Here is a 27,158-nt window from a genome sequence, read left to right as displayed (position 1 = left end):
GGGTCAAAATTTTAAGTCAAAATAAGTAGCTTTAATTCAAAGTAATCAATTTGCCATTGTGGGATATTTTGAGGCACCCTGCCCTGGGCCCCAAAACTGCCAAATGATTCGTTTTTCTTATCTTTTCTTTACAGGGTCTGTTATCTCACTCTCCTAGATTCTCCTTCCTCCTTTTTTTTTTTTTTTTTTTTAAGACTGGCCCTGAGCTAACATCAGTTGCCAATCTTTTTTCTTCTTCTTCTTTTCCCCAAAGCCTTCTAGTACATAGTTGTATATTCTAGTTGTGGATCCTTCTAGTTCTGCCATGTGGGACATTGCCTCACACATGGCTTGATGAGCGGTGCTAGGTCTGTGCCCAGGATCCGAACCGGCGAAACCCTGGGCCACCAAAGAGGAGTTCGCAAACTGAACGACTCGGCCTCGGGGCCGGCCCCTCCTTCCTCCCTTGATGCCTCTACAACTTCTCATCTCTGAGAACTTGTCATCAGCTCTGTCCCAGCTCCAGCCTCAAATGTTCCCTGGGGTATAACCCAGAAGTTGTCCGTATCACTTCCTCTTATGTCCTGTTGACCAGAAAGACCAACAATTCTTTGTGTGGAAGAAATGTAACTGCTCCTCTGGATTGCCATGGGTCCAGCTATATTCTGTCACTGTGTAGAAGGGGCAATGGCTCCTGTGACCCGACTAGCAACTTCTCACATATTTTGTTCTGATTCATGACTATCCCTTAAAATTGGGTGCTCTGAACTCTTCAAAGAAGGACTCTGTGAGTCAAGCCTGTGGGCGTGTTGCAATAAATAGTCATCGTTTCCTGATTGCAATCAGAAGGAAGAAACTGTGGGTACAAAAGAATAGAGGTTTAAAACTCTGGAGCAAAGCTGTTCACTGCATCTTCTGGAATCAAGAGAACATTTTGACCTACCACAAACAGCAAAACTGAAGAAAGATCTTTAGAAGAGAGAGGTTTGGGGGGGCCACCATGATCCCCCAAATATTGATCCTGTTTTGCGTTGGTAAGTCTGGGGAGAGGGGAGGGGAGGGCACTGCAGTTGGCAGTGAGTTGGCTATGGACGCTCCTGGAGTTGGTGTGACTTGCGCGGTGGGTGATAAGATCAGATCAATAAGGAAAAATAGAAACTTCCATTTCCCGAATGTACATTAATACGAGGAATGTGTTGGGTGCTTCACACACATTTTCCTCTGTTTTTCAAAATTCAATCATTCCCAAACTTCCCAATGACATTCTGCCCTATGTATGTGACATTGGTATTCTTTCCTACCTGATCTTCTTCTTCAAATTGGCTTGGGTTTTTACATCATTACTTTTATACTTAACTCTATTTTAAAAGAAAATCTGTAAAACAGCTCTATGAAGGTAAAACCAGTATCCCTTATCAAAAATAGAAGGTAATGGTCAGTACCTAGCCAGTGGAGAGAGAAAGTAATACGAATTAAGCTCTAACTAGATGTGGCTGCCTATCTGTTGACACTGAGCCACATTTCTTCCTAGTCTTATTTCTAAGAGATATGAGTGAATGCAAGAAATGAGTCAGAGACCAGCACCTAGCTGTGATATTCTTCTATGTGGTCAAAACGAAGAACTGAGAAGAGAATGACTTTCTCACACAGTCAATGTTACTTAATCTCGTGTCATTGAATGACCTGAAATAATTTTACGTCTCTTAGAAAAATTCTGCAAGATAGTCCTCATCCCTGTATTGCATGCGAGGAATCTGAGATTGACGGCGGAAGTGACAGACATGCCAAGGCCACTCAGATACTGAGTGGAGATGCTGAATTCAAATTCTGGTCTGCATGGTTCCAAAGACTGTAATTTTCCACTGAGCCATACTAGGAAATTAAAAAGGTCATCATCTGGGGGCTTTGGGGTGGAAATGTTTGGAATGGGACCGAGGGGAATCCTGGTGGGAAAACCTCAGGAAGGTAAGTGAACAGCGAATCCAATGATCTTAGTAGATGTTGGCAATCTTTATTTTTATTTTATTGTGGTCACAATAGTTTATAACATTGTGAAATTTCAGTTGTACACTAATATTTGTCAGACACCATACAAGTCTGCCCCTTCACCCCTTGTGCCCACCATCCATCCCCCTTCCCCCTGGCAACCATTAAATTGTTTTGTTTGTCCATGAGTTTGTTTATATTCCACATATGAGTGAAATCATGTGGTGTTTGTCTTTCTCCGTCTGGCTTATTTTGCTTAACATAATGCCCTTAAGGGCCATCCATGTGGTTGTGAATGGGATGATTTTTTTTTTATGGCCGAGTAGTGTTCTGTTGTCTGCATCTACCACATCTTCTTTATCTAATCATTGGTCGATGGGCACTTAGATGGTTTCCACGTCTTGGCTATTGTGAATGATGCTGCAATGAACCTAGAGGTGCGCGTCACTTTGAATTGTTGATTTCAAGTTCTTTGGATAGATACCCAGTAGTGGGATAGGTGGGTCGTATGGTATTTCTATTTTTAATTTTTTGAGAAATCTCCATACTGTTTTCCATAGTGGCTGCACCAGCTTGCATCCCCACCTGCAATGGATGAGGGTTCCCTTTTCACCACAACCTCTGCAACATTTGTTGTTTTTTGTCTTGGTGAGTACAGGCATTCTAACAGGCATAAGATGGTATCTAAGTGTAGTTTTGATTTGCATCTCCCTGACGATTAGTGATGTTGAGCATCTTTTCATGTGCCTATTGGCCATCTGCATGTCTTCTTTGGAAAATGTCTGTTCATATCCTCTGCCCACTTTTTGATTGGGTTGTTTGTTTTTTTGTAGTTCATTTGTGAGTTCTTTATATATTATGGAGAGTAATCCCTTATCGGATATATTATTTGCAAATATTTTCTCCCATTTGGTGGGTTGCTTTTTTCATTTTGATCTTGGTTTCTTTTGCCTTCCAGAAGCTCTTTAGTCTGATGAAGTCTCATTGGTTTATTTTTTCTTTTGTTTCCCTTGTCTGAGTAGACATGGTATTTTAAGGCTGATGTCAAAGAGTGTACTGCCTATATTTTCTTCCAGAAGTTTTATGGTTTCAGGTCTTACCTTCAAGTGTTTGGTCCATTTTGAGTCTATTTTTGTGTATGGAGAAAGATAATGGTCTACGTTGATTCTTTTGCATGTGACTGTCCAGTTTTCCCAACATCATTTATTGAAGAGGTTTGCCTTTCTCTGTTGTATGTTCTTGGCTCCTTTGTCAAAGATTAGCTGTTCATAGATGTGTGGTTTTATTTCTGGGCTTTCAATTCTGTTCCATTGATCTGTGTGTCTGTTTTTGTACCAGTACCATGATGTTTTGATTACTATAGCTTTGTAATATATTTCGAAGTCAGGGATTGCGATGATGTTGGCAATCTTTTTATGTAAAGGGCCAGATAGGCAAATAGGCTTTGTGGCCACACAGTCTCTGTTGCAAGTACTCAATGCCTGTTAGAATGGCTGTCATCAAAAAGATAAGAGGTAAGTGTTGGCAAGGATGTGGAGAAAAGGGAACCCTTGCGCACTGTTGGTGGGAATGTAAATTAGCGCAGCCATTATGGAAACAGTATGGAAGTTCCTCAAAGAATTAAAAACAGAACTACCATATGATCCAGCAATTCTACTTCTGGCCACATATCTGAAGGAAATGAAATCACTATCTCAAAAGACATATCTGTACTCTTATGTTCGTTGTAGCATCATTCACAGTAGCCAAGACATGGAAACCTCCTAAGTGTCCATCAATGGATGAACGGATAAAGAAAATGTGGTACACACACACACACACACACACACACACACGCTGGAATATTATTCAGCAACGTAAAAGAAGGAAATCCTGCCATTTGCAATGATGTGGATGGACTTTGATGGCACTATGCTAAGTGAGATAAGTCAGACAGAGAAAGACAAATACTGCATGATCTCACTTATATGTGGAATCTAAAAAAGCCACCTCATAGAAACAGACAGTAGAATGGCGCTTACCAGGGGCTTGAGGGGAGGGGGAAATGGGGAGATGTTGGTCAAACAAATTTCCAGTTCTAAGCTAAATAAGTTCTTGGGATCTAATGTACAGTGTGATGACTGTAGTTAACAATATGGTATCATGTACTTGAAGGTTGCCCAAAAAAAGGCCTCAGATATTTCCCAATGTCCCCTGGGGGACAAAATTGTCTCCAGTAGAGAACCACTATTATAAGCTAATTGAGCTAGAATACCTATATTGATGTCTAGGAACACATTTCTTAGGGTCAGTCTCATCTAGATCTGTAAGTACGAGAAAGGTGGGGAACATAGGCTTCACCTTTCCAAGTAATATCAATTTTAGATGTTGGTGATTTATTCTGGAGTACCAAGGAGATTCCTTATGGCCAAGTGGAATGTCAGAGATGCATTTAGGCTGTTCTATCATGGCAGAAAGAAATATCTCAGGGCAAAGGAAATATCTCAGGGGTAAGTTTTCAGCAGTTGGATGCCCCTTATCATAAGGTAGGGATCTCCCTCACTCTGTCCCCACCTCTCAGTTGATGTGGATGTGATGATGTTGGGTTGGGAGGGGACGGCCACACATGGGAGGGAATTTGGGAAATCATCATCTCTGGAGCTTCCAAAATCTTTGCAAACAATTCTCTTTACATAAGGCTCAGTCAGTCAACATGTATTTATTGAGCATTTGCCAAAACCCAGGCACTGTTCTAAGCATGGAGGATGTCATCTCTGCCCTCAAGGATTAAGTTCTAGTGACTCCAGATATCTTATGAACCCAAGAGCATCACGCATAATAGGTGTCATTAAAATCTAAGTGTTTTTTTCCCAGCCAGATGGTTTCTGTCATCATTGATGTCTGTCACACTCTAGAAGCCATGGCACCAGGGGAAGGGATGGGTCCTATGACCTCTATAATGTTGACACACTCCAGAGATATCCAAGGTGACACACTTAGGGTGACAGAGGTGATCAGGAGGCAGGTCCTTCTCCTCTCCTCTACCATGAAATCTAGAGGTGACATCACAGGATATGATAGAAGAATAAAGTGGATAAAAGATGGATGCTGGGGAGAAATGGGTAGGTTCTGGGGCAAAATGGCAGGGCCACCCAAAATCCTGGGGGCATTGTGCAGGGAGAGGAACATGGTGGTGAAGTGGGACACTATGAGAAGTGATAGGGAGACCGTGTGGCAGACCCCAGAGATGTCCATGTCCTGATTCCTGGAAGCTGTGGGCACGTTCCTTTACATGGCAAAGGATGGAGTTAAAGTTGCTAACCAATTGACATTAAACTAGGGAACTTATCCTGGATTATCTGGGTGGTCCCAATGTAATCACAAGGGTCCTGAAAGCAGTAAAAAGAGGTAGAAGAGGAGGTCAGACTCGACCCACCAGTGCTGGTTTTCAAGAGGGAGGAAGGGCCCACAAGCCAAGGGATGCAGGTGGTCTCAGAAGCTGGAAGAGGTAAAGAAATGGATTCTCCCCTGGACCCTCCAGAAGGAACTCAGCCCTGCCAACATCTTCATCTCAGCCAGTGAGACCCGTATTGTTGGATTTCTCTAACCCACAGAACTATAAGACAATAAGTTTGTGGTGTTAAAAGCCACTGCGTTTGTAGCAGCCATAGGGAACTAACATAAGCTGTAAACAGACGCTGATGACAAATGGGTTCCTGGAGAGGAGGGTGGGACTGCTGGCGAATATGATGATAAGGGGTCCATCCTCAGCAAGAGCCCTGGGGAGGGTCCCTCAGGGATGAGGGCAGGTGATGGTGTGGGCTCCAGGTAGGTGCCTATGTCTCATGGGTCGTTCTTTTGCAGGGCTGTGTGTTGGCCAAGGAGAAAGGAGAAGGGATGGTGAGTGTTTCTTCTATTAAACCCTCCTTGATCCTTCAGCCCCAAGGGCCCCATTTTCCTTTCCCTTCTTTAAATGGGCTCCCTGAGAGCAGGTGAGAGAACCAAACCCAACCCTCCACTCTGCTTCCTTCCAGGCTCACTTCCCAAGCCCTCTCTCAGTGCCTGGCCTAGCTCGGTGGTACCGGCTAAAAGTAATGTGACGCTGCGATGCTGGACTCCTACCAAGGGTGTAAACTTTGATCTCAGAAAGGGAGGACACCTCATTGAGTCCTCACAATCACCTGATTCTGCAGGGGGCCTGGCTGAATTTCACCTCACTGATCTGGAAATCAGTGATGCTGGAGAGTACACGTGTCAATACTACAGAAGACGGAGATCCTACGTAAGTTCACAGTCCAGTGATGTCCTTCTGCTGCTGGTGACAGGTGAGGACGGGGCCTCAGCATGGCACGTGGTCTTCCTAGAGACAGGGGATGGTGGAGGAACCAGAGCAAGAGGGGGCGGGGGTCTCACCTCTAGTGCAGTTGGGGAGGAGGAGATGGAGACAGACAGGAAGGGAGCTGACAAACTTGGCTTTATCCAGGGCTGACAGGAGGGAGAATCTCCTGCCTGGAGTCAGAGCAGAAAGAAGGTGAGATGAGGCATCTGTCATTCCCCACACTCCATGGGAACCCCCAGCCAGGAGAGCACGGGTGAATGGGGGACCTCAGGCTTCTCCCCACAACCTCAGAGCCTCCCTTCTCTTACAGGTGGTTTATCTAAACCTTCCCTCCAAACCCACCAAAGTGGTAATGTGACCACAGGAGAAAAGGTGACCCTGCAGTGCCGGCTGCCAGATATTTTTCAGGGGTCTGTAAAGTTTGCTCTGCTGAAGGCAGGAACTTCAATGCCCGTCCAGACCCGGGGTCCAAAATGGAAGGAGACAGACTTCTCCCTTCAGAATGTGACAGTCAACGACACTGGAAACTACAGCTGTGTGTACTACCGGACAGCGGGTCCTTTCCAGGCCTCAGACCCCAGTGATCACCTTGCGATCTGGGTGACAGGTGAGGTTTCTACCATCGGGAGAACTATAGCTGGATTGTATGCCAGCAAAGGTTCTGGGACCTGGAGTGCACTCTGAGAGAGATTCTGTCCATACAAGACTCCAGGGCTTGGAAAAAACCTTTGAGAACAACTGAGTCAGGTCCAGGATCCTGCGGAATAGTGAACAGGATCTTCGGCTAAGAGAGGGAGTGTGGATGGTGGAGAATAACATAAAAGGATGCAGGGCAGGGGGCTCCCCCAAACAGGTGACCAGATATGTTCTGAGGGGGCCAGGCTTGTGGGAAAGATTTATAATACCTGAACCCCACTAGGAAAATAAGATATAGCCACAATGTCATGCATATCTTCTGGGGTGGGGGGGGGGCGGGGGCATTCATTTAGACTAAAGTGTGAATGACTCCTCTTGGAGTCATGCAGAAGGAGGTTCCAGCAAGAAGGCAAAGGAGGAGAGAGAATAAGAAAAGGCCCAGGGAATACCTTTCCCGACAGACTCAGAGACTTCCAGAAAGATCTGCGTTTCACTGTCATTCATGCACCACTGTCCTTGCCTTTTAGCTCCACGGAGTGGAGCTTTCCATTTCCTGCCTAGCATTTTCTTTCTTTTTTTGAAAAGGATAATATTTTTAAATTGTGTTAAAAATGCATCACAGAAAATGTAGCATCTTAACTATTTTTAAGTGCACAGTTCAGTAGTGTTATGTACATTCCTATTTTTGTGCAACTATTACTACCATCCATCTCCAGAACTCTCTTTATCTTGCAGAACTGAAACTCCATCCCCATTAAACAACAGCTTCTCCTTCCCCCTCCCCTAGTCTCTGGCAACCACCATTCTACTTCCCGTCTCTAGGAATTTGTCTTCTCTAGATACCTCATATAAGCAGGATCATGAGGTACTTGTTGTTCTGTGTCTGGCTTCTTTCACTGAGAATAATGTTCAAGGTTCATCCATGTTGCAGCATGGACTGGACTTCTTTCTTAAGACTGAGTACTATTCCAGTGCCTGTGTGCACCACATTTTCTTTATCCATTCATTTGTTGATGGACACTAGGCTTGCTTCCGTCTTTCAGCTTTTGTGAATAACACTGCTATGAACGTGGATGGACACATATTTCTTACAGACCCTGCTTTCAAGTCTTTTGGATGTACACCCAGAAGTGGAATTGCTGGATTGTATGCTAGTTCTATTTTTACTTTTTTCAGAAGCCTCCGTACCATTTTTCACAGTGGCTGCAGCATTCTACATTCCCACCAACGGTGCACAAGGGTTCTGTTTGTTTCTGAAAAGGATTTTTAAAAATTGAGTTCATAATAGTTTAAGTCATTGTGAGATTTCAGTTGTACATTATTTCTTGACTGTCACCACACAAGTGCTCCCCTTCACCCCCTGTGCCCACCCCCCACTTCCCTCCCCCTGGTAACCACTGAACTGTTTTCTTTGTTCATGTGTTTGTTTATGTTCCATATATGAGTGAAATCATCTAGTGTTTGTCTCTCTCAGTCTGGCTTATTTTGCTTAGCATAATTCCCTCTAGTCCTTCCATGTTATTGCAAATGGGACGATTTTGTCTTTTTTATGACTGAGTAGTATTCCATTGTATATATATACCACATCTTCTTTATCCAATCATCAATCGATGGGCACATGTCTTGGCTATTGTGAATAGTGCTGCAATGAACACAGGGGTACGTATGTCACTTTGGATTGTTGATTTCAAGTTGTTTGGGTAGATACCCAGTAGTGGGATAGCTGGGTCATATGGTATTTCTATTTTTAGTTTTTTGAGGAATCTCCATACTGTTTCCCATAGTGGCTGCCCCAGTTTGCATTCCCACCAGCAGTGTATGAGGGTTCTTAAAGGGATATTTTTTGACCCTTGTATGCAATGGCTCTTTTTATTTTTCCTAAAGATCGGCACCTGAGCTAACATCAGTTGCCAATCTTCTTTTTTTTTCCCTTCTTTTCCCTGAAGCCCCCCAGTACATAGTTGTATATTCTAGTTGTGGGTCTTTCTGGTTGTGCTATGTGTGACGCCACCTCAGCATGGCGTGATGAGCTGTGGTAGGTCCATGCCCAGGATCCAAACAAGCAAAACCCTGGGCCTCCAAAATCGAGCAGGCGAACTTAACCACTTGGCCATGGGGCCAGCCCCTGCAAGTGTTATTCTTGAGGACTGAGTTTGTTGAGGACAAGGAGAGGAAGAGGTGCCAGGAGGAACCAGGTATCATCCTGGATGGGGACTGAATCCCCCAATACTGATCTGAGGACCAACCATAACTCAAGGGCAGGAACCAAAGATCCAAGAATTTCCCAAAAAAGCACACAGGACAGAGATTTGAGGCCCCTGAGAAACGCTGTGATCTTGAAGGCAGTGTAACGTGCGAAAACAGGTTCTGAAGTCGGATGGACCCCAGTTAAAAACCACAGCTGTGGCTTTTGCTGTCTGTGAGGTATTATGCAAGTTATTTCTTTGTATGCCTTTTTTTTTCTGTAAAGTGGGGAATTGCAGTTCCTATATGCAACCCATACAACTTCTGTGGGAACTAAAGATAACATAAGTAATCAATGTAACTAGTTTTTTTAAGGAGACGATCTGTATTAGTCAAGACACTTGATTGCAAGTAACAAAAATCTACCTTGAAGTAGCCTAGAAAAAGTGGGGGAATATATTGGATCATGAATTAATGAATTAAAGGAATCATTCACAGTTTCCAAACCAGGCACTATTGACATTTTGAACTGGAAGATTCTTTTTTGGGAGGAAGGAAAATGCATCCTGTGCATCATAAGATGTTGAGCGGCATCTCTGACCTCTACCCTCTACCTATCCTTTTTCCAGCTGTGACAACCAAAATTGTCCCTAGATGTTGCAAAATATTCGCTGGGAGGCCAGACCAGCTGGAAACCACTGGGATGACAGACTCGTACACGGTGGGAAGGCCATGGATGCCGCTGGTGTCAGAAACTGGAACCAGGGCTGGAATTCTGCCCGGATTCTTTTCCTCTCTGACACCTGTTCGTGTTCTTCTTGTATCCGTTTCCATCTCTTTTAGCCTGGACTGGCTTCCACTATTGGGCAGAGAGCCTGGCTTTCAAAAGCTGAGTTTTGCATTTCGTAAATTCCACTCCTGGAGAGGGCACTGACCCTCTTTCCCAGACTCAGTTCAAAACAAACAAGCAAAAAGACCGGGGAGGCACTGTGGACAGTCCTGGTCAGTTCAGCCTCTGGCTCGATCATGGGAAGTGCCCACTGGAGTGTAACGCAAGAAAAACCCAGCTCCGTCCAGAGTGACATGAACGTAGGCAGAGAACGAGCAGTTCCTAAAAGAAGGAGGGGCGCTACTCTTTGCTGCTACGGTCTGAATGTTTGTCCCCCCCAAATTCATATGTTGAGATGCTAATATCCAATGTGATGGTTTTAGGAGGTGAGGCCTCTGGGAAGTGATTAGGTCATGAGAGTAGAAACCTCATGAATAGGATTAGCGCCCTTACAAAAGAGGCTCCAGAGATCTTCCTTGCCCCCTTCCATCACGGGAGGACAAGGCGAGAAGTCTGCAACCCGGAAAAGGGCCCTCACCCGATAGTGCTGGCACCCTGATCTCAGACTTCCAGCCTCTAGAACAGAGAGAAAAAATTTCTCTTGTTTATAAGCCACCCGGCCAGCTTGTGGTATTTTTTTTACAGCAGCCAGAATGGACTAAGGCACCTAATGAGGGGGGAGGTATGCTCAGCAAAGGTGTTTGCTGCAGGATTACGGACCCCTAGCCACAGGAGGAAAATTCCAAGGTACTGATGCTGGTTTGTAGACCAATGACCACATGGAGCAAAGGGAAATTTTTCTCTCTACCCCACGCTGGGACCATGGAGCCCATGAGTTAGGCAGGGAGTCCGTGAGCCTAGGGACACCTTTCCTGCATTTATGATCCATTTACCCCAGTGTGTTTTCTAGGTCAATGTGAAGGATATTTGTGTCTCCTCAGGGAGAGGTAAAATAACTTGAAAGAAAGAGAACATTCAAACCACCACAAACATTTGAACAGGGAATGGGCACTCATCACTTGGGTAGACGGCCCCATTGTCCAGAAGGGTGTAAAGGGACTCTTGTTCTGCAAATAATTACAACTGCTTGGATCTAAGTTGGACCCAATGACTAATAACCTCTTTCCCCACAGATTACTTAGCCTCTGTCTGTCTCAGTTTTCTCATCTGTTAAATGGGGTTGAGGGGCTGGCCTGGTGGCATAGTGTTTAAGTTCGAGCACTCTGCTTTGGGGGCTCAGGGTTCACAGGTTCCGATCTTGGATGAGGACCTATACACCACCCATCAAGCCATGCTGCAGTGGCATCCCACATGCAAAATAGAGGAAGATTGGCACAGATGTTAGCTCAGGGCCAATCTTCCTCACAAAAGTAAATAAATAAATAAACGAGGTTGAAAATAGTACCTACACGATGGAGGTGGCTGAGATTTTGAAGAATTATTTTACCTAAATCCTTTCCAAACAGTGTCTAGTGCATAGCAAATACCATATAAGTACCTGCTATCATCATCATTAGGAAGACCCAAACTTCTCCCTCCGAATTCCAAAATACATTTCTCAAGAGCTACAGTCCTATAGGAAGACTTTCCAGGAAATAGGACACTAGAGAACATGCGTAGCCCTCTAATGATAGTGGTAAATATTCTTATCATTATTATTATTTCTTTAATTTTAAGATTGGCACCTGGGCTAACATCTGTTGCCAATTTTCTTTTTTTTCCTTCTTCTTCTCCCCAAAGCCCCCCAGTGCATAGTTGTATATTCTAGTTGTAAGTGCCTCTGGTTGTGCTATGTGGGACGCCACCTCAGCATGGCCTGATGAACAGTGCCATGTCCATGCCCAGGATCCGAACCAGCGAAACCCTGGGCCTTCAAAGCGGAGCACGTGAACTTAACCACTCGGCCACAGGGCCGGCCCCCATCATTATTATTAATTATGAATATTGGTGGAAAATTATATGACCACTCAAGGTTTTCCAGCTTCTAAAAAGGCCAGGGGTGTGTCTGTGCCTTTAACTCAGTTCAATTGTATGTGACAAGGTTAAACACAGATAAGGTGGTCTTTTAAAAAAAATGTTGATAAAATAGGGAGACAAAATGGGAAGAAGAAAAGTATAGTAAGTTGGATTTGCTTTCCGTAGAAGGGGGAACTTTAAAGTGGTTTCGAGTTATTCAACATCTGATGAATAATTGTGGGTTTTTTTCCCTTCCTCTATTTATTCTTGACATATGAGGAACATTCTGAGTTTCTTGCCTGATGGCGATCAATACTATGGCTTCTGACACCAATATGATAATATAATGGGTGACTGGAATAACCCAGGAAGGTGTTGTTAAGCTCCACCTTGACCTTTCCCGTCTTCCATTGGCCACTGCTCAAATCCTGGCAACTGTTGCCAAGGGCGACAGGCTGAGGAAGAGAGGAGGATGGCATTTGGGGGGTATGTTTGGAGAGTAGATGACTGGGTGCAGGTGCATTGATGGATTATTGAAAACTGAGGCCAAGAGCTTCCCTTTGGGATTCCCCAGAGCCTTTTATCAACCTCTTAGTTGTATGAAGCTATTGCTGGACCAGAACTCTGAACCTGTTGTTACACCAGTGTGCTTACCACGTGGAGATGTGAGGGTCATCTGACTGGCCAAGGCAGGGGACAGGAGGCAGAGACAAAGTATGTGTGAGTAATCCTGACAGAAGAAAAGGGAAGAGAAGTAACTGATTTTAGTCTCATCTCTTATTTTCCTTAGACTGTTGGTTCTCAACCTGGGGCCATTTTGCCAACATGTGGCAATGTATGGAGACATTTTTGGTGGTCACAATTGGAGGTGGGGGCATCTAGGAGGTAGAGATGGGGGGGGTACCACAAAACATTCTACAATGCACAGGATCCTCTCCTCGACAGAGAATTATCCAGCCCCAAATGTCAATAGTACCAAAGTTGAGAAATCCTACTGTAGACCCCTTGTCTAGTTTCTGGTTAGATACCAAACTTCTTGGTAGGGACCTTAAAGATGGAGACCATACTCTCCTCCAATTGCTGAACCTTCTAATTACTTAAAATATTTGGTGCCCCAAACCAGTGGCTATTCAAGAAATCTTTAATAATGATACTGGTTACCTAACTTGGCATCATCTGTTTTCTTTTAAGGTCAGCTGTGTGGGTTTTCCCCCCCCTTTATTCCAAAGTGTGATCTGTCTTCAGTTTCCCACTCTGATTTCTTCAGAGCCATGCCCTAGGAATCTGATGGTTCATGGGGTTTATTCATCATTTCTGAACTTTGTACAAGATCCCTGTGGTCTCTGGTTCTGCAGAAAGCAGCATGCAGCTGGCAGGGAGGGCTGAGCTGACAGGTGGCAGCTGTGATAAATAGCACCCCCCTTCCTGATGGTGGCTGTGAGATGGAAACTAAGATAGGAGGACAGAAAGTGAAGAACTGAAGGTGGTGCCACAGGGAACAGAGGAAATAAGTGGTTGGGAGCAAACTGAACTTCACAGGCAGGTCTGCTGCCTTCTTTGAAGGACAGAGCTGAAGGAAGGGGTCTTCTCCTCAAGGGTCTGCTTCTTCTGCTCTGGTCAACTCCAAGAGACAGGGCCAACACCGTTTTGGGTGGGAAAGGCATTGAGGAGCGATGTGGTGAGCACATCGCATCAGCAGCACTTAATGAAGCCTGGCTGTCTTTGCAACCTCTGGCTCTGCTACTCACCAACTGTATGACCTTGGGCAACTCACATAACCTCTTTGAGTTTTAGTTATCTTATCTGTAAGAAAAATCCCGACTCTTGCTCTGTCTTGACCTCTCTATGCAAAACAGCTGTGTGACTATGGGGAAGATTAAAGATTAGGTATGTGAGTAGGCGCTCACTACACATTAGTTTGAGTTATTACTATTTTGTCCCCAGAAGCACTACAGAAAATGGTTAAGATAGCCCATTTATCTTGGGAACCACAGCCATATCTGATTTAAGAGAATTCTGCTGCCCAGTTGTATTAGCCAAGGTTCTCCAGAGAAACACAACCAATAGGAAATATATACATATATATATATCTCCAAGTATAATATCCTATATGTACATATATCATATGTGTGATATAATATATATAAAACATATAGTAAATATCATGTATATGATAATAATTTCCTTTTTTGAGAAATCTGAAAACAACTACCTGATAGAAATAATAATAATAAAATAACAAACAGTCATGCATCCATCACCAAGAATCACACTTGTTCACATTTAGCCATTTTTGCCCCGAGTTGTTTTCTTTCCCTACATAAAGATAAAAAGAAAGTCCTCTTTTCCTCCCAACACTATTTCCATCATTTTGCCTCTTCCCAGTAGAAACTTCTACCCTGAAGTTGGTGTTATCATTTCCGTGCATGTTTTTACACTTTTACTATGTGGGTACAACTTTGTAAACAATACATAGAGTTTTAAAAACTGTACATCAGTGGTATAATATTGTGATTGTTGTCTGCAACTTGATTTTTTTTTAACTCAAGAACTCCATCTTCTAGATAAAACTGAAAGGAAGTCTTCTGAGAAAGCAGAAACAGGACAAGGTAAGAAAAGAGCTTCTCGGGACACAGAGTCATTCAAACATGGGATGTGGCTTCTTTGTGAGGTAGTGAGATATTTGTCTATATTTTGATGATGCCCGAAGGTTGTGGTTCAAGGCAAGGTCTTTTGAGATGGGTAGGGTTTGAGTCACAGCTCTGCATACTCATCGACTGCATGACTTTGGAAATCTTGCTTCAACTCTCTGACGCTCATATCCTCTGCAAAATGGGCATCATTCTCTCTCTCTCTCAGGATATTTTTCTTTTTAAAGATTTTTTAATTTTTCCTTTTTCTCCCCAAAGCCCCCCGGTACATAGTTGTATATTTTTAGTTGTGGGTCCTTCTAGTTGTGGCATGTAGGATGCTGCCTCAGCATGGCCTGATGAGCGGTGCCATGTCTGTGCCCAGGATCCGAACCGGCGAAACCCTGGGCCACCAAAGTGGAGCGCGGAAACTTAACCACTTGGCCACGGGGCCGGCCCCATCTGTCAGGATGTTTTTAAGTGTGAGAGAAATGTAGTGAAATGTCTAACATGTAATAGGAACTCAACCAACAGTAGACATATTTAGGCATCAGGACATGTCTCAGGAAACCCGCTGGCCCTCTTACCTGCTCTCCTCTCACCAGAGACCTTTGGGATCATCTTCATTGTCATCTTCGTCTTCCTCTTCCTTCTCGGATCCTTCCTCATCTACAAATACACCGGCTGTGGTGAGTTCAGGAAAATAATGGCAAAATCTTCTATGGGGAATGGGAGAAACAGAATGAGGATGCTAACACCACAGGGTTAATCCTCCCCCTTCTCTTTTTTTATCCCCAGGGGCAGCTCCTAACCAGATGACCACAAGGTAGATCCACTCAGGGAATCCCACCAGCCAATACTTAACTCTTCCATCATTTCCTGGACTGCTTACCCTTCCTTCTTACCTCAACCTTTTATGTGCCCCAGACCAGCTCCAATGATCATCTCAAGCTTCTCTCCATGCTCTCTCTTCTTACAATCATCCTCCGCTTCTCATTCAATGTTCTTTCCTTGGACTCTTTCCTCTTGGACCACATTGCCCCCAAACACCTCCCACCCCTCACCTCTCTAGACTTCCCTGAGCATCCAAATGACTTGGAGACCCTAGAGTGGGCTGTGCAAGCTGAGAGCAGGTGGAGAGACTAGTTTACGGATGACCCTGCTTTTTTTTCTCACCTCCACCTACCCGCAATGATCTTGATTTCTCTCTCAAATTTTCTTTATTTTCAATGCTTCACTGTTTCTCTCTCAGCTCCTTCTCTTCTAATGAACCTGAAGAATTGATGACAAGTAATCAACCCGGGAAAGAAAGTGGTGGTGGGTACATGTGTGTGTGTGTTTGTGTGTGTATGAGTATGTGATACATATGATGCATGCCTATGTGTGGTGTGTGCACACATGGGTGCTGTTTGTGTGCATGTGAGCCTGGGTATTTGAATGTACCTATGTGAGTCTGCACATGTAGGTGTGCTGGTATGTCCTATACATGTGAACATGTGTATGATTGTAGCACTGCACAAATATGTGTGCATGTGTGAGTATGAATGTGTGTATATGACGTGTATATGAGTGTGTGTCATATATGTGTGTGTGCGGTTTGCATGTGTGTGGACATGAGTATATATGAGTATGCATGTGAATATCACGTGTGTTAGTATGTACACACGTGTGTGAGTCTGTGTGCATGTGGGTATGTTCATGTGTGGGTGTGTGTATGGTGAATGTGCATGTGAGCGGTGCATGTGTGTGTGTGTGTGTGTGTGTGTGTGTAGGCCTGACTCCTGGAGCCTGGGTGTGAAGCAATGGAAGAATCTTTTCCCTCCCAGACACATCTACAGCTATGAAGAGCTGCTCTCCTGACTTGGTGAGTTTCCATTTTGGTGACTTCTCCTCAGCCCCTCCCTTGTTCCAAGCTCTCCATCACTCCCTCTCTGGTTTTGTCAATGGTTTTGGCCCTTGCTTTCATCCATCTCCAACACTTCCTCTGCATTTCAGGAACACATGGTCTGAACTCTTCTATGCCTTCTCTGGCTATGGGATCTTCATCCCATGGCTTGTCCATTCAGAGGACATTTCTCTGTCTCTACAATGGGATGTTACACCGCTTTCCTCATGGGATTAAAAGGAAGGTTTAATGAGCTCAGAGAATGATCAGTAGGATTCCAGGATGGCGTAAGCATTCAGTACCTCGAAGCTATTATTATTATAAACGTCTGTGTGACCTTGGGCAAGTGACTTTCCCACCCTGAACCTCAGTTTCTTTATCTAGGCAATGGGGATAATATATCCCATCTCCTGGTGTCATTGTGAAAGTATGGAAAGACCCCTTTGTAAAGCAACTGCCACAATGTACACCACGTAGTAGATCCTGCATCAGTTATTGGTAACAGTTATTAATAGTCATACTTTTTTTCTTTTACAATTCAATTTTTAAAAATTTTATTGAGGTCACATTGGTTTATTACGTTATGTATATTTCAGGTGTACATCTTTATATTTCAGCTTCTGTATAGACTACATTGGGTTCACCACCAAAAGTCTAGTTTCCACCTGTTACCATATATGTGTGTCCCTTTACCCCTTTTACCCTCTACACACTCCCTTCCCCTATGGTAACTACCAATCTGTTCTCTGTATCTACGTGTGCGTTTATCTTCCACATATGAGTGAGATCACACGGTATTTGTCTTTTACCATCTGACTTATTTTGCTCAGCATAATACCCTCAAGGTCCATCCATGTTGCTGCAAATGGCACGATTTTGTCTTTCTTACGGCTGAGTAGTATTCCATTGTATATGTATACCACATCTTCCTTAACCATTCATGTGTTGATGAGTTCTTAGGTTGTTTCCAAGTCTTGACTATTGTGAATATTGCTCCAGTGAATATAGGGTTGTATATATCTTTTCAAATTATTGAGTTCATGTTCTTTGGATATATACCCAGAAGTGGAATAGCTGGAACATATGGTATTTCTATTTTTATTTTTTTGAGAAATCTCCATTCTGTTTTCCATAGTGGCTGCACCACTTTTCATTCCCACAGCAGTGTATGAGGGTTCCCTTTTCTCCACATCCTCTCTGACACTTGTTGTTTCTTATCCTTTTAATAACAGTCATTCTGACGGGTGTGAGGTGCTATCTCATTGTAGTTTTGATTTACATTTCCTTAATAATTAGTCATGTTGAACATCTTTTCATGCGCTTATTGGCCACTTGTAAATCTTCTTTGGGAAAATGTCTGTTCATATCCTCTGCCCATTTTTTGATCGGGTTGTTTGTTTTTTTTGTTGTTGAGTTGTATGAGTTATAACTTTATATATTTTGGATGTTAATGGATACATCATTTATATATTTAGATGTTATCGGATATATGATTTGCAAAATTTTCTCCCAGTTGGTGGGCTGTCTTTTTCTTTTGTTGATAGTTTCCTTTGCTGTGCAGAAGGGTTTTAATCTGATGTAGTCCCATTTGTTTATTTTTGCCTTTGTTTCTCTTGCCTGAGGAGACATGGTATTCAAAAAGATGCTGCTAAGACTGATTTCAAAGAGCATACTGCCTATGTTCTCATCTAGCTGTTTTATAGTTTCAGGTCTTACATTCAATACATTCTTTTGCATGTGTCTGTTCAGTTTTCCCAACACCATTTATTGAAGAGACTTTCCTTTCTCCACTGTGTGTTCTTGACTCCCTTGTTGAAAATTAACTGTCCATAGATGTGTGGGTTTGTTTCTGGGGTTTCAACTCTGTTCCATTGAGCTGTGTGTCTGCTTTTGTGCCAGCCATGCTCTTTTGATTACTATAGCTCTGTAGTATATTTTTAAGTCATGGATTGTGATGCCTCCAGCTTTCTTCTTTTTTCTCAAGATTGCTTTGGCTATTTGTTGTTCCATATAAATTTTAGGATTCTTTGTTCTATTTCTGTGAAGAATGTCATTGGGATTCTGATTGACATTGCATTGAACCTGTAGATTGCTTTAGGTAATATGGACGTTTTAACTCTATTTATTCTTCTAATTTATGAGCATGAAATGTCTTTCCATTTCTTTATGTTGTCTTCGATTTCTTTCAATAATGTCTTATATTGTTCAGTGTATTGCTCTTTCACCTCCTTGGTTAAACTTATTCCTAGATATTTTATTCTTTTTGTTGTGATTGTAAATGGGATTGTATTCTTGAGTTCTCTTTCTGCTGGTTCATTGTTAGTGTATAGAAATGTGAATATTTGTATGTTGATTTTGTACCCTGCAACTCTACTGTATTCGTTAATTTTTTCTAATAGATTTTTGGTGGATTCTTCAGGGTTTTCTATATAGAATCATGTCATCCACAAACAGCAACAATTTTACTTCTTCTTTTCCAATTTGGATCTCTTTTGTTTCTTTTTCTTGCCAATTGTTCTAGCTAGGATTTCAAATACTATGTTGCCTAAGATAGGCGAGACTGGGCATTCTTGTCTTGTTCCTGTTCTTAGAGAAATAGCTTTCAGTTTTTCCCCATTGAGTATGATGTTGGCTGTGGGTTTGTCATATCTGGCCTTTATTACATTGAGGTACTTTCCTTCTATTCCCATTTTATTGAGAGGTTTTTTTTTTTATCATAAACAGATGCTGAATCTTGTCAAATGCTTTCTCTATGCCTATTGAGGGGTGATCATGTGATTTTTACTCTTCATTTTGTTAATGTGGTATATCTCATTGATTGATTTGAAGATGTTTAACCACCCCTGCATTCCTGGGATAAATCCCACTTGATCATGGTGTATGATGCTTTTAATGTATTCTTGTATTCGATTTGTTAATATTTTGTTGAGTCTTTCTGCGTCTATGTTCATCAGCATTATTAGCCTGTAATTTGCCCCTTTTTTTGTGTTGTGCTTTTCTGGTTTTGATATCAGGGTAATGTTGTTCTTGTAAAATGAGTTTGGAAGTGTTCCATCCTCTTAAGTTTTTCAGAAAAGTTTGAGAAGGATAGGCATGAAATGAATGTTTGGTAGAATTTACCAGAGAAGCCATCTGGTCCTGGATTTTTGTTTTTTGGGAGGTTTTTGATTACTGTTTCAATCTCTTTACTTGTGATTTGTCTATTTAAAATCTCTGTTTCTTCTTGATTCAGTTTTGGAAGGTTGTATGATTCTAAGAATTTATCCATTTCTTCTAAATTATCCAATTTGTTGGTGTATAGCCTGTCACAGTATTCTTATAATCATTTGTATTTCTGTGGTATCCATTGTGGTTTCTCCTTTTTTCATTTCAATTTTATTTACTTGAGTCTTCTCTCTTTTTTTCTTAGTGAGTCTAGCTGAGGGTTTGTCAATTTTGTTTATCTTTTCAAAGAACCAGCTCTTGGTTTCTTTGATCCTTTCCATTTTTTTTTTTAGTCTCTATTTGATTTATTTCTGCTCTGCTTTTTATTATTTCCTTCCATCTACTGACTTTGAGCTTCATTTGTTCTTCTTTTCCTAGTTCTTTTAGGTATAGTGTTAGATTGTTTATTTGATATTCTTCTTGTTTCTTGAGGTAGGCCTGTACTACTACATACTTCCCTCTTAGTACCACTTTTGCTGCATCCCATATGTTTTGGTATGTTGTGTTTTCATTTTCATTTGTCTCTGGGTACTTTTTGATGTCTCCTTTGACTTCTTCATTGAGCCAATGGTTGTTCAGTAGCATGTTGTTTAGTCTCCACTTATCTGGGTCTTTCCCAGCTTTTTTCCTAGTTGATTTCTAGTTTCATAGCATTGTGGTCAGAAAAGATGTTTGATATGATTTCAATCTTCTTAAATTTATTGAGGCTTGCCTTGTTTCCCAACATATGGTCTATCTTTGAGAATGTTCCATGCACACTTGAGAAGAATAAACATTCTGCTGTTTTTGGATGGAATGTTCTATATATGCCTGTTAAGTCCATCTGGTCTAGTGTTGCATTTAAGGCCACTGTTTCCTTGTTGACTTTCTATCTGGGTGATCTATCCATTGACGTAAGTGTGTGTGTGTGTGGGGGGGGGGGTGTTGAGGTCCCCTACTATTATTGCGTTGCTGTCAATTTCTCCCTGTAGGTCTGTTAATAGTTGCTTTATATGCTTTGTTGCTTGTGTTTTAAGTGTAGATATATTCATGTGTTATGTTCTCTTGGTGGAAAGCCCCTTTTATCATTATATACTGTCCCTCTTTGTCTCTCATTATCTTTTTTTATCTTGAAGTCTACTTTGTCTGATATAAGTATGGCAACATCTGCTTTCTTTTGTTTGCCCTTTGCTTGGAATATCATCTTCCATCCCTTCACTCTGAGTCTATGTTTGTCTTTAGTGTTGACATGTGTTTCCTGGAGGCAGCATATTTTTGGGTCTTGTTTTTTGATCCATTAAGCCACTCTGTGTCTTTTGATCAGAGAATTCAATCTATTTACATTTAGAGTGATTGATATATGAGGGCCTAATACTGCCATATTATCTCTTGTTTTCCAGTTGTTCTATATTTCCATTGTTTCTCTTCCCTTGTATTTCTGACTGCCATTTCAGTTTGGTCATATTCTGTGATGATTTTCTCAATTTTGTATTTATTTATGATATATGGCTCTGCCCTGATTTTTTGTTTAGTGGTTACCATGAGGTTTGTATAAAAGATCTCATAGATGAGATACTCCATTTTCCAAGATAGCCTGTTATCTCTACTAGCCTAAGCAGGTTCTATCCATTTCCTCTTCCCCTTCTGAGTTATTGTTGTCACAAATTATTCTTTTTTGTGTTGTAAGTTTGTGACTAAATTGAAGTGTTTAGAATTGCTTTTGATACTTTCCTTCCCTTTATCTTTTATGTTATAATTAAATGTTTGATAACCTATTTTGATAGCTGCAATTTTCCTATTTTGTCTGTCTATTTATCTCCTTGCTCAAAGCTTTGTAAGCCTTTGTCTTTTTGTTTCAGGTAGGAGAGCTCCCTTCCTCATTTCTTGTAAGGCAGGTCTAGTGGTGATGAACCCCCTCAGCTTTTGTTTATCTGGGAAAGCTTTTCTTTCTCTGTCAAATCTGAGGGATAACTTCTCTGGATAGAGTATTCTTGGCGAAAAATTTTGTTTTCCATATTTTGAATATATCATTCCATTCTCTCCTAGCCTGTAAGGTTTCTGCTGAGAAATCAGCTAAAGCCTCACAGGGATTCCTTTGTAGGTTATTTTCTTCTGCCTTGCTGCCCTTAATATTTTTTCTTTGTCATTTACTTTTTAATTTATTTTTAAGATTTTATTTTTCCTTTTTCTCCCAAAGCCCCCAGGTACATAGTTGTGTATTTTTAGTTGTGGGTCCTTACAGTTGTGGCATGTGGGATGCCACCTCAGCATGGTTTGACGACCAGTGCCATGTCTGCACCCAGGGTTCGAACCAGTGAAACTCTGGACTGCCAAAGCAGAGTGCACAAACTCAACCACTCAGCCATGGAGCTGGCCCCTACTTTTTTTTTTAAAGATTGGCACCTGAGCTAACATCTGTTGCTAATCTTTTTTCTTCTTCTTCTTTTCTTTTTCTTCTTCTTTTCTTCTTCTCCTCTCCCCTCCCCCTCCCCTCCTCCTCCTTCTTTTCCCCAAAACCCCCCAGTACATAGTTGTATATTCTAGTTGTAGGTCCTTCTAGTCGTGTTACGTGGGACGCCACCTCAGCATGGCCTGATGAGTGATGCCATGTCTGCACCAGGGATCCGAACTGGCAAAATTCTGGGCAGCTGAAGTGGAGCATGTAAACAACCACTTGGCCATGGGGCTGGCCCCTGTCATTTACTTTTGACACTTTTAATATTATATGCCTTAGAGAAGGCCTTTTTGCATTGATGTAAGTAGGAGTTGTATTGGCTTCATGTAATGGTAAGTCCAGCTCTTTCCTCAGGTTTGGGAACTCCGCAGCTACTATTTCTTTGAACAAGCTCTCTGCTCCTTTCTCCCTCTCTTCTCTCTCTGGAATACCTATAATCCTTACATCACTTTTCCTAACTGAGTCAGAGAGTTCACAAAAGATTTCTTCATTTTAAAAAAATCTTAGTTCTCTCTCCTCCTCCACCCGAAGCAGTTTCATATTTTTGTCTTCTAATTCACTAATTCTGTCCTCCATAAAATATGCTCTATTTTTTATGGTTTCTACATTATTTTTTTATCTCACTAATTTTGTTCTTCATACCCAGAATTTCTGTTTGGTATTTTTTAAGGGCTTCAGTCTCTTTGGTGAAGTATTCCTTCTGTTTATTAATTTTGTTCCTGGGCTCGTTGAACTGTCTTTCTGTGTTTTCTCATAACTTGTTGAATTTCTTTATGACAATTATTTTGAATTCCCTGTCATTTAGATTGTAATCTCCCATGACTTCAGGTTTGGTTCCTGGAGACTTGTCATTTTCCTTCTGTTCTGCAGTGTTACTGTAGTTCTTCATGGTGTTTGATTAATAGATCCTCTGCCAGAGCATTTGTGTTAGTATCAGGTCTCAGATTTCACCTGCCACAGCTGTGTTTTCTAATCCCACCCCCTCTGCTGGTAGTTGTGCTGGTCAAGCTGTTCTGCCTTCCCATGGGCTGGCCACAGCAGCTCGTTGGGTCACACGGGCCAGTGCTGCACTCGTGGGCAGGTCCCACAGGCTGCTGTGCTTGGTGGGCAAGGCACCTTCATGTGGGCTGAGCTGCTGCTACTTGGTGGTTTGTGCTTGCATGGGCAGGGCATCTTCCTATGGGCTGGTCACTGCACTCCATGGCTTGATCCTGCAGGCTGCTGTGCTCAGCAGTCAGGGCAACTTCACATGGGCTGGCACTCTGCTTGCTGGGAAAGGTGACTTCATGGGGGCTGAGCTACTACCACTCAATGGGAAGCATTGACATGAGTGGGGCTGCCCACTCTCACAGGCCAGGCTGCCACTCCAAAAGCCTTCATGTGTGGGCCAGGCTGCCCCCACCTCCACTCACAGTTGTGCTGGTTGCTGTGTGAGGATCCAGGACCTGGATGGGTGCCACCAGGGGGTGTGGGGCCACTTCCCTACTTCCAGGAATTCCCAGGGATCCAGTCCTCCCACCTTCTGATGTATAGCTCCACGGATCTCTCAGGCATTCTTGTGTGCTGTGCAGGGGGTCCATTGTTGGTTAATGCATGTCCCACTGGTTGTAACTTAGAGGTGAGAGACAAAGGGAATAGCTTACTCCACCATGACACTGACGTCACTCATGAGGAATTCTCTCAATTTTTAAAAAATTGTGGCAACATGCCATAACATAAACTTTACCATTTTAATGTGGACAATTCAGCAACATTTGGTCCATTCACAATGTTGTGCAATAGTCACCATTATCTAGTTCCAGAACATTTTCATCGCCCCCCAAAGGAAATCCCACACCCTTGTAGCAGTCACTCCCCATTAACTCCTCCTTCCAGTTCTTTGTCCCTGGCAATAAGTAATTTTCTTCCTGTCCCTATGGATTTGCTTATTCTGGACCTTTCATATTAACACTTATTTTGATAGCTGTATGTATGAATTGCATAATACCTCATAACACTGCATAACACATCATCCTAAAATGTATCAGCTTAAAGCAACATTTATTATCTCACAGTGTCTGTAGGTCAAGAATCTGGATGTGCCTTGGGTGAGTCCTCTCACTCTGGGCCTCACAGAGCTGTGATTAAGGTGTTGGCCAGGGCTGATTAGGGCTTGACTAGAAGAGGATTTACTTCCACACTCACTCAGGTGGTTGTTGGCAGGATTCAGTTCCTTGCTGGCTGTTGGATGAGAACCATGCTGGCCATATGGGCCTCTTCATAGGGCAGCTCATAACATGTCAGCTGGCTTCATCAGTGTGAGCAAGGGAGAGGAAGAGAAGTGAGGCAAGATGGAAGTCATGGTCTTTCACAACCTAGTCTTGGGCATGACATCCCATCTCCTCTTCTGTATTTTCTTGCTGTATTCTTTTGACAGATACAAGTCACTAGGTCCAGCCAACACTAAAGAGGGGAGAGGACCTCACAAAGGCTCGAAGAGTAGGAGGCTCTTGGGAGTTATCTTGGAAAGCTGTCTGCCACATTGTTATTATGATTGTTAAATCTTCATAATCCAATAGTCCTCCCTGGAATACCTGATCCTTTTCTCCTTGCTTACCTTCAGGATGAGGGATCTCAGGTCTCAAGAGCTGAAGAGCTCCATGGAGTGACTTATGCTGAGCTAGACACCAGAGCCCTACGCGAGGGCCCTTCCAGCAAGAAGAAGCAGTCTCTGGAAACCTGTGTGTACTCAGCCCTTAAGACATAGCCAGGAGAAGATCTGGAGCCTGAAAGAAAGAACTGCTGGAAAGGGAATGGATGATGGGGAAGAGGTCTCTTGGAAGACTAGGGACATGGGGATCCCTTTCATCAAATCTCTAATGAAGACTTGTTTATTTCTCTTTTTTTTGGTTTCCCTCTCTAAAAAATTTATTTTTTTTAAAGTGAGAGGTACCATTTACCTAGAGTAATATGACAATGAGATAACTCAAGATGGGGGTGCTGGTCATGCCAGGCAAACCAACCATGTGATTAGAGGGTTAGGACTTTGAGCCAGGAGATATCAGCCCAACCTCTGGGGGAAAAAGGGAGGCTGGAGATAGATTCAATCATGTGGACAGTGGTTCAATCAATTACACCTATGTGATGAAACCCCAATGAAAACTCTGGACACTGAGGCTCGGGGGAGTTCCCTGAGTGGTGACACACATTGATGTTCTGAAAGGGTGGGTGACACAGTCTGAGAATATAGGAAGCTTCCCTTTGGGGGCTGGCCCAGACCTCACCCTATGTGTCTCTTTGTTTAGCTGGTTCTGGTTTGTATCCTTCACAATAAAATTGTAATAATGAGTATGGCACTTTCTTGAATTCTTTGAGTTGTTCTAGCAAAAATTATTGAATTTGAGGGGGGTAGTGGGAAGCTCCGAATTTTTAGGGAGTTGTTCAGAACTGCAGGCGGCCTGGGAACATCTGTGCTCACAGCTGGTGTCTAAAGTGAGGACAGTCCTGCGGATACTGTGCCATTGACCTGGGAAGTCTGTGCTAACTCTGGGTAGTTAGTGTCAGAATTATATTGCAGCTCAGAAGTGGATCCTTCCCAAATTGATCTTTCAGATGAGACCCCAGCCCTGGTCAACACCCTGATTACAGCCCCTAGAGGATCCTGCTAGGTTGTGCTGGGATTCCTGGCCCACAGAAACTATAAGATAATAAATATGTGTTGCTTAAGCCACTAAGTTTGTGGTAATATTGCTACCACAGCAACAGATAACTAATGGCGTCACTTAGACATTTCTGGGTATCCTTCCACAGAATGATGCCTGAGATGGAAACGTCTTCACCACTGTGGGGTGAGATGGGGGAAGTTTCAAAAGATTCTCTGGAAAGAAAATGGGGCTTTTGAGACAAACAGAGCTGGGTTCCAATTCCTGCACCTGTCTTTCCTACTTCTGTATCTTTGAGCAAGAGAATCTCTTCTTGTTGCAGCTCAGTTTACATTTCTCCAGTTAATTTGGCCCAAAGAAATTTTACCAAATACAACTTGGTAGGAGGCACCCTATTTCACCTGTATGGTGAAGTTGGAAAATTGGTCAAAAGGTAGATAAATTGGGATTTACATTTTTAAGTTGCAGAGACACAAGTATTTTTCAACCTAGAGACAAAAATCAGTGAGGGTGGCTCATATAAGCTCATAGAGGAAAAAAAAGGAAACAAAAGTTTGCAGTTTCAGACCTTCTGATAATTTCAGTTCTGGGGGACCCACTGGCTCAGTAAGAGCCTGTGAGCCACACGCAGATTTTCTAGGAGTCTAAAATGGTTTTAAGTGAGGAGACCAGGGTCTCACAAAATCACTGCAAAGCCCAAAGAACTTAGCGCAACTCCCATGCGTGACAGTTATTTGAGGACTGTGCTGTGAGGGTTGATTCCAGTAGGAACTGGTCTAAGATATTTCGCTGATGTAAAAATGCACCCCCATGACGCTGACCCCTGGTCATGCACTGGAACATACTGGTTCATGGTGTTGCTTTGTAACCATGGGTCCCAGGAGTTCTGGCAAGGTTTCTATCAGCTTGTTGGCATTGTTTATTGGTATGTGTGAAAGTGATAATTCACACTTGGTCCTGTGAGATCCCAGAGGGTTGTGCCATCGGGACTGGCAATGTAGCAACAATACACCAAGATCACCATCATGGAATAAGAAACTCCAGTCAAGGCTTCAGTTTCCTGCTTCTGTGTTTTGTGAACACAGCAGTGGTTTCTGATCCAAGAGAGAAAGCCCATCCATGCAGCCCTTGGAAAGTGGAGAAAATTGGGGCTCATGTCTTATGTCTGGGGATCCTTTTTGCCAGAGATGTGTATCCTCATTTTAATGCTATATGTATATTGCTGATACATTGATCTTTGTCCTGTAACACACAGTAGATTCATCAGCATTACCCTTTTGGGTTCTATGAGTCTTCTTTAGCAATTGAACTCTGACTGCCACAGTTAGTAAAGAAACCATTTGGCAACATCCTTAGTTCATAGCCGGTGGGCAACGTCTAGTGACCTGAAGGTTTGCCCAGGATTTCCAATGTTCTCAACATTGGAGTGCCTTCATCTTCTCAGTAGGAATCCTTCAGATCCAAGCTGTAAGCATT

General features: G+C 42.7%; 1 protein-coding gene across 3 annotated transcripts; it reads left to right on the top strand.

Annotated features, from left to right (window-relative positions):
• Positions 1-553: 553 nt before the first annotated feature.
• LOC106840864 (T-cell-interacting, activating receptor on myeloid cells protein 1-like) lies at positions 554-25,369 on the top strand. 3 transcript variants are annotated; one of them, XM_014856488.3, is made up of 10 exons: positions 554-1,013; positions 5,809-5,844; positions 5,979-6,269; positions 6,594-6,890; positions 14,453-14,497; positions 15,124-15,207; positions 15,317-15,344; positions 15,771-15,835; positions 16,345-16,382; positions 24,644-25,369. In XM_014856488.3, the coding sequence occupies exons 1-10, from the start codon at positions 980-982 to the stop codon at positions 24,785-24,787; spliced, it is 1,062 nt and encodes a 353-aa protein (XP_014711974.3). In that variant the 5' UTR covers positions 554-979; the 3' UTR covers positions 24,788-25,369. The 3 variants fall into 3 exon arrangements, with proteins under 3 accessions (XP_014711974.3, XP_070354498.1, XP_070354499.1); XM_070498397.1 differs by having other exon boundaries at positions 824-1,013; positions 6,138-6,269; XM_070498398.1 differs by lacking the exon at positions 16,345-16,382 and having other exon boundaries at positions 824-1,013.
• Positions 25,370-27,158: the final 1,789 nt, after the last annotated feature.

Source organism: Equus asinus, chromosome 26, assembly GCF_041296235.1.
Source record: "Equus asinus isolate D_3611 breed Donkey chromosome 26, EquAss-T2T_v2, whole genome shotgun sequence".
Taxonomy (NCBI): Eukaryota; Metazoa; Chordata; class Mammalia; order Perissodactyla; family Equidae; genus Equus; species Equus asinus.
The sequence above is the reverse complement of the archived record's forward strand: the minus strand, read 5'-3'. Positions and strand labels throughout refer to the sequence as shown.

What these genes read in the sequence shown, in the direction of transcription:
- LOC106840864 (XM_014856488.3), top strand. Translation starts at nt 980, where the DNA reads ATGATCCCCCAAATATTGATCCTGTTTTGCGTTG. An exon ending in GAAAGCAGAAACAGGACAAG is followed by an intron (nt 14,498 to 15,123) that starts GTAAGAAAAGAG and finishes TCCTCTCACCAG; the next exon opens with AGACCTTTGGGATCATCTTC. An exon ending in AGAGCTGCTCTCCTGACTTG is followed by an intron (nt 16,383 to 24,643) that starts GTGAGTTTCCAT and finishes GCTTACCTTCAG; the next exon opens with GATGAGGGATCTCAGGTCTC.